Source organism: Acanthisitta chloris, unplaced genomic scaffold (assembly GCF_000695815.1).
Source record: "Acanthisitta chloris isolate BGI_N310 unplaced genomic scaffold, ASM69581v1 scaffold33722, whole genome shotgun sequence".
Classification (NCBI taxonomy): domain Eukaryota; kingdom Metazoa; phylum Chordata; class Aves; order Passeriformes; family Acanthisittidae; genus Acanthisitta; species Acanthisitta chloris.
In genome coordinates, this window is record NW_008662713.1 from 4,542 (window position 1) to 12,396 (window position 7,855).

The 7,855-nt window shown below is 40.3% G+C and overlaps 1 protein-coding gene across 1 annotated transcript; it reads right to left on the reverse strand.

Annotated features, from left to right (window-relative positions):
- Positions 1 to 67: 67 nt before the first annotated feature.
- LOC103798446 (cytochrome P450 2U1) lies at positions 68 to 5,775 on the reverse strand (the record flags this gene model as incomplete). Its single annotated transcript, XM_009070705.1, has 4 exons — positions 68 to 246; positions 668 to 835; positions 1,781 to 1,942; positions 5,146 to 5,775. Coding segments are annotated over 4 exons (1,139 nt in total), but the record flags the coding sequence as incomplete, so codon positions are not given.
- Between the last annotated feature and the right edge of the window lie 2,080 nt (positions 5,776 to 7,855).

Here is a 7,855-nt window from a genome sequence, read left to right on the forward strand (position 1 = left end):
ACTCCAAAACAAACAACTGGATTTTAAAAGTGCAGAATTTCTTTCCTTCATCTTTTCTGATGCCGCATCATTTCTTCAAAGCTATTATGTTGAATGGACATGGAGCTAAAGTTAGACCAAATCTTCCCTCCATAGATGGTTTTGCAGCATTTTCAGGGTATAGAAAGGTAAAACTTTGCATCAGACTGGTGAAAATCAAGAACAGCTCCATTTTTGCCAACTGCTCTCCCATGCACACACGTTTACCTAAAGAACAGTTAGAAGAGATATATTACTGTTTTCATATGGTTGATCCATTTGTTAACACACATGTAATTCTTGTGCTACCATAGTCCAAACACAGAAAGGCTCAAGCTGCTATTAAGCTATGAACTCTGCAGCTTTGGCCTCCCATATTTTAGTTTGAGGCTTGCTCAGCAGCACTACTTCATATTAACAGCATTTACATCTACAGCAGAGGTATTATCAAAGGACAATTAATAATTTCTGCCTGGCAACTGGAGACTTTAGCAACCCAACCCATTTTGCAAGCCACCAACTGTCATAATAAAACAAGTTTTATCATTGGTTCTATGTGCAACTTTTACATCTCATGCCTCCAAGGCCCTACGCTTGAAACACCACCACCCCCCAAAACCAACTAATGACTGCATGTGGATCATCTTACCCATTCCAAAAGGAATGAATGCCTCTTTCTTAATTAGCTGGCCATTTTCATCCAGAAATCTTGACGGCTGAAATTCATCTGGTTTCTCCCAAATGTTAGGATCTCTGTGCACTGACCACAGGTTGGGCACAATCACACTGCCCTTAGGAATAGTATAGCCCTGCAGCACTTTGAACAAAAGCACAGATACACAGATCTGACAAGCTGCTAGAAGAAAACATGAGAAACATACCACCAAGAAGGCAACTAGATGATGTCACAAGAAATCATATGGATGCCTAGCTGTGGGCTGCAAATGTAGTGAAAAGCTTAAGGCAAAGGTGATCTCTGCCACCCTGCTTGAGTCAGAATCATGCAGGCCTGAGCAGCTGGAAAGACACCAAGTTACACCAACAGCTCCCTGCAGAGAAAAGGCAGCAGCAATCATCAGAAATGCACTCTGTACCATGAAAGTGTTGTAACCCAGTTTCCTCCTGCTCCTGTGCTGTCACAGAGCCCCACCACAGTCAAGGTTTTGAACTGTTGTCACAAAAGACTTTTGACATGACTAATCTCATTTCAGCTTGTTGCACATCACTCTCCTGCAAGCCAAAAGCAGATCAATTCGGTGCTGTGTTTGAAAGCCAAGTATTGCTACCTCTCATTTTATATCTCCTTTTAGTGTTCAGCTATGTTTAAGAAAACATAACTTGAGAAAGGATATGTATTAATGTTTGCTGTAGATGCAGAGCTCAATGGTATAAGCTTTTTAAGCTTCAGCAAACCAACTGCTCTGAATTGATGTTTTCAGACCACTGTGTCAGAATGTCAAAACCAACTCTGCTGTTTCAGGTACAAAGGTGGAGAGTCTCAGCTGCCAACTGCCACTAAGCACATCAGTCAATACTGAGCCCCCAGAAAAGAAATTGCTCTAAATTAGAAAATCTTCTGGATGTTAGTTCAGACATGCTACTTAAATAGAAGAGTATCTCAAGACCACCTGCTCTCTATAAATGGCATTTTACATACTTGGGTTGCAGGTCTAATACATCAGTGAGGTCTTTGTAAATTATCACTAGATGACCCATCAGATCCTCATCCCCACTGTAGCAACAAGTCTCTAGAAACACTTACCAGCAGTTTCTGAGGCCATTCGAGGAATAGAAAGGGGAACAACTGCAGTCATCCTCTGCACTTCCATAATGGTTGCCTCTGTGTAGGGCAGTTGAGCCTTGTGAGACAGGGAGGGAACTTTGTCACGTCCTAGAACTGCTTCAATTTCTGCATGAACCTTCTCTATTCAAAGGGAGCAAGAAAAATAAAAATTTCAAAAGATGCACAATATGTGAGAAGTCATCATCCCAATTTCATTTGCCTGTGCTTTGTTGTTTACATGGATTTCTCAAAAATGACTACAAGACACGATCCCTAGCTGAAATAACTATGCCAACATAAGCCTTAAGAACAGATTCAGTTAACAAGAAAACAACCAAGCACAATCTTGACAACTGTCAAGAGCAAAACTACTGAGGTGACAGGCATTGCTAACATTTCTGCACTGGAAAAGTTCTGTTGCAATTCCAAATGTATTCATAATCTTACTTTAAGAATTTAACTATACAGTAATTTGAATGGTGAGAACATCAAGATTCTGCCCTGAATTAAAAAACTTGAACAAAGGGAGAACTACATGCAGTGCATGCTTGAGTGGAGAGATGGGAAAGCTTTTAATGCAGCTGCTTTAGATATTTCACTCTGGAGCAGGAATTCTGCTGCTGTAACTGCAAGTGTTGAAACCATTTAACTTGTTCTTGCCATTTCCTGCTTTCTATTCACAGAACCTAAACTCAGCTACTTCCCAGTTCCCCCAAAAAGCAACAGCAGATGCTCCTTCCCCACACAGCCCTTCTGCAAAGGAAAAAAAAAAAAAAGAAGTTATTGAGCTTATTTCCTTTCTCACTGATGCAAAGCATAGAGTCTCAAAATATTTGTTTGCCCCTTTCATTTCACTACAGGCTCAACATTCAAGTAATTCTCTTCAAAGAAGTTTTCAAGATGCAAGATTTGCTTCAGCTCTGTACATACAGAATGATGCACCTTTTCTCACAGGTAACTTGGAATCTGGCTACACAGCAAAAGACAGTCATGAAAGAAGAGAGCTCAAAATTAACCTTTATTCAAAAATAATAAAAAGTAGTTTTTCATTGTTTACCCTTTATCTCCTGAATACTTTGTGGCTGTCCTGCTTGCCTTTTCCAACGAGGCTGCTGATACTCCGAGGTTTTGCTCTTTTATCTCCTTAGCACTGATTCAAGATTAAATAAAAGCTTAATGCAAAAATATCATCTCGGTTTCCCAAGCAGTATCCAGACCTGCTGCCTGAACTGCGTCCAACGAGCCACTGCTGCCACCTACTGAATTCACTAGTAAAAAAGTTCACATATGAGGAACATGAAAAAATACAAAATCTACAGCAGCAGATGTGCTGACAGCATGTGGCTCTCAAGTACCTGCTGGGGGGGGTTGCTACTTTTAACAGTGGCATGTTGTAGCCCTGTATTTGTGTATCCACATCCACAGTGATTCAAAACAATCAAACAAAGTTTTCAATATAAAAAAAACCCTAAAAATTAAGGAGACTGTCTCATGCCAAATGTCACACCAGCGCTTTATCCCAAACAACTCGTTTATTCAGAGTTTGTAAAGATACGTGGAACTATACAGAAAGCAGCCAAACTGCTGCTCACGTTACCAACTGCAAAAATGTCAACTTCAGCAGTTCCCTGCTAGCAGCACTTCATGTGAACTGCTCCACTATTTTTCACATATTTAAAAATCTCTCATATTCAGAAGTGAAGGACCAAAACCAAGTCAGGGAACAGAACAAACCAAACACTCCCTATGGCCTCATCATATTGGCTCACACCCATCCTTCTCTTTTTCCATGTAAAAAGCAAAACTGGTTTCCAAAGAGAAGAAGACTATTCCTGATTTTTTTTCCCCCCGATAGCCTTTAGTTTGACCTTTCATGTCTGCAAGCAACATTTGCTACTGCCAGAAGTTTCACATTTCAGGTGTTTTCTTTATGGAATAAATATGTTAATACATTTAAGAGAAACCTATTACCAGAAGAAAAAAAAGAAAAAGCCCATACATAACTCCAAGGCAATTGGGATACATAAGGAATGGGATACTAGAAGTAAGAGAATCACATTCCATAGCTAGATGATAATCAGAGAGAAGCAAAACTGCTAGAGATCAGCAGAAGAGGGAAAACTAACACATAGACAGCACGTATGGAACTATTTCCAGGCAGTATGGAAAGACGTCAAAAATGCCCCAAATGCAAAACTCTTCTATATCTCATTTGTGTAATTTAGAATATATCTAAATAATCTAACTGCAGAACAAGTCAAGCAATGATAGCACACCACCAATAAAAATAGAAGAATAGGTCTATGCAATAAAAGTTTATTTCACATTTGTCCCCAGTGAACTTTTTCTCCCATGTACTGAACTGGTGCCCTATTTTGCAATCTTTGGTCAACAATTTGGTTGACTTTTTGCAATAAGCTCTGATCTTGACCTACTTAAAGAGATAGAATTTCAAACACTTCCAAAGTCTGAGATTCTGTTAACTCTCAGGGCAATCTGTTGCACTCCTTTGCTGTCTTCACAGGGCAAATTTTTTTCTAGTACCTGATCAGAATTTTCTTGTTGTAGACTGACTCTGCTGCTTCTCTTACCTCCACTGCACACCTTAAGGAAAACTACCTCCATCTTCTTAGCATCTTCCAATCAGGTAGATGTACACAGCATAAGTTTTCCCCTCAGTCATCTTTTCTTAACATTGAACAAGACCAATTCCTTCTGCCCCTTTCTTGGGGCCATGTGTTCCATGTGTGTCTCCCCCTATGCCCCCATCATCAGCAAGATACACGACTGCCGTGACCATTCAAGACTGATGTGGAGAGGCCTTCCAGTGACACTGACCAGCTGGTGCTGTGCACTTGTTCAAGTCCAATTTGCTCAAGTTGTCTCTGATTTGATCTTCCTCTACAGTGGGTACTGTTGCACTTCCCCAGACTCTGCTGCTATGCTCTAGGACTTCTCTGCTCAGGGAAGCATAAAAGCAAACCTTACCACTACGGATCTTACACATCTTATATCACTACCACACACCTGGAATGCCACAATTGCCAAAGCCTCTGAAACACACTAAAGTTCCTTGGAATTGCTTGGGAAAGAGAAGGGTGTCCTAAACCAGAAGAAGCACACAGATTAAATGGCCATTTTAGGTAGTTAATATATAGCACCAACCTAGAGATTGTCACAGCACAGCAGATGTCTGATTATATATCGACCTTTCAAATTACATATTACACATGTACTATTTGCACTCCAGATGATTTCTCCATACGTCGTTTGCTTCCGTTTCTGAACATCCATCTAGAGCTTTACAGTTTGGAATAAATCACCTAGAATAAAAAGAGTCTTACCTTGCACTTCTGGGTAAAGAGACATGTAGAGCAGGCACCACAGCAATGTGTTGGAAGTAGTATCTGTGCCCGCGATGAAGAGGTCACCAATGATAAAAAATAGGTAGTCGTCATTAAAACTGCTCTCCTTGTTCTTTTCTTCTTCCGCGTGGATGAAGTACATATCAATGAAGTCCCTGGGATTTGCTGTATCCAGCGTATCCCTGTGCTGTGCAATTATTTTCTTCAGAAAAGCAGTAATGTCTAATTCTGTTTGCCGAAGTTCCCGGAAAGGCCCAAAGGGAAGGTAGTACAGCCAGGGGCAGATATTGACCAGGATCATATAGCTGTTCACGCTGAGCTCTAGCGCACGGGCCATGTTCTTCAGCATTGTCTTGAACTCAACGTCTTCGTAGTTAAAACGCTTGCCAAAAGCCATAGAACAGATAACATTGGACACCGCGTTGCGAATGATTGGAAAAGGATTAAATGAATCCTTTCCATGCTTCAGCATTTCCTCCTTTATAAAGTTCAGTTCCTCAATGATTTTGGGCTCTAAGCTGTGTCTCCCTACTCCAAAATGACGCAGTGTTGCGAGAGAGAATTTCCTCTGTTGCTTCCAGACAGGGCCATAAGGTGCAAAAATAACACCTGGAAAAGAAAGGGAGAGTCTGAAACCAAAATGCCCTATTTTCAGGAAATAGCTAGGCAAACCTGCAGCCCAAGAGCCAGAAGGAAGGGAAATGATACACAGCAAATCTATCCCAAGCACGGGGCTAGGAGCAAAAGGAAGAACACAAGGTTCTTTATAATAGCTTTGGGAAATCCTGTCCCTCCTTTTCCCAATACAACAGTTAGATCAGTAGTTTTACTAGTCTTCTCAAGACACAAATACATGGAGAAATACTGTAGATGCTTCATAACAAATTATAACAACTTTGTAGGAACTTTTACTCTGGGACATATATTGGCTATAGCCCCTTCTACTCAGTGTCCTGAGATGAATTCCTTTAGTGAGACAGAATAGAAGATACTAAAACACAAACTTGTTTGCATATCTTTTCCCCTTCATGTTATACAAACTTACCTCAACACTTTCTGCATCTGTTTCTATTACAAGCAAGGTTTTCCTTTAGGTTATAATAAAAATACAGGATAAGCACTTTGCAAACAAACTGGGAAGGTGAAGACAGGTTGGGAGGCACTTGGCAAAAACCTGCTTGATTTGCATCTCAACAGTTTTAATGCCTCTGGGCACTTGTTCTGCATGATCCTGTCATTACGAAACACCATTTAAATTAAATCCCTTAGCTTCAAGTGTAACTACTGCTCACTTACAAAATTTCTTTCCTTGAATTAAAAGACCACACCAAAGACACTGCAGGGTAACAAAATACACAACCTGCTATTTCTAATGTACTATGGTTAACCTGAGAAAGTTTAAAGCCATCAAAACATGGGCTATTTGGGGCTGAATTTAGCCAAGAATCAGCTTTAGTTTTCAGGGTTTGTGGCTGGGGTGGGGAAGAAATAAGGATTTCTTGGAACAGAAGAATGTTATCACTATTTCTATCCTGCAACAAATATCTCCAATACAGACTATACATCCACAACCGTTTCCCCTTTCTGTCATTAGGAAAATTAGTTTTAGGATCCAAATACTTTCATAAAAGAAAACAGACTAATAGTCTGGAATGTAAAGAAGACACTCCTAGCCTGACAGGAAAGCTAACACCAACAACACACCTTCCCACACCCCCGGGCACAGAGCCTGGCTATGGCATGGTGTTCTCTCTCATCCTGAAACGCCAGATTTCTGCAGAACACTAATAACTGATTTGCAGATTGGAAAAGAATGACATAGGAGACAGATCAAGAAGGAAGAAGCACATCAAGTTAGAATAACAGAGATAAGAGAAGAAAGAAAGCTGTCAACGGGATTTAATGGAATAGTCCTTTGCTGTTTTCAAAGAAAATCTCTGCCTGGCCTGAAAAGTCAAGGTACCCAGCACAGGCAGCTCTACTCTTTAAAAAAAACCAAACCCAAACCACCACAACAAAAAAAACCACAAACAAACTAAAGCAAAACACACAAACAAACTAAAGACAGCATAATAATAAATTCTGAAGCAACAAGAATAACCAGGACTTCATGCTCATTCCACAGGGATCATTTCTATGAACTGATAATTAAAACCTTTCAATACAACCCACAAATTCATAGAACCAGAGAGTTCATTTTTTCTCCCTTTTTGCATGCAAAAAATTCAAATCCTTACAAGAAGTTCTGGCAAAGGCTAAGTTACCCTTCCCACCCCCCTCCACTTCCTACTGCTAGCTTTAGTGTTGCTGCAATACTGGGAACATTGACAATACAGAACTCATGACATTTAGTAACATTTAACATATGAATTGCCAGATGTGAGCATCTGGATGTGTGCAGGGCAGGGCTATAAAGGCAGATAAACACTCAGGCTCCATCTACTCTAGAGATTGAACCTTTGCTACCTCTCACAGCTATAAAATACAAAAATGCTTTACTAAAACAGAACTACAGAAATCTACTTCCCTCCCCCCCAGTCTAGTATTTGTCTTTCTGCAGATGTATGTGTGGAAGCCTTCAAGTAAGAACTGACTTCCACCTTGTCCCTTAAGTTCTCATGGCACTTCCCAACCACCCAAGAAGGCTAATCAAGTTGTTAAAACGCAGTATTTGCCATTTCTGATACTT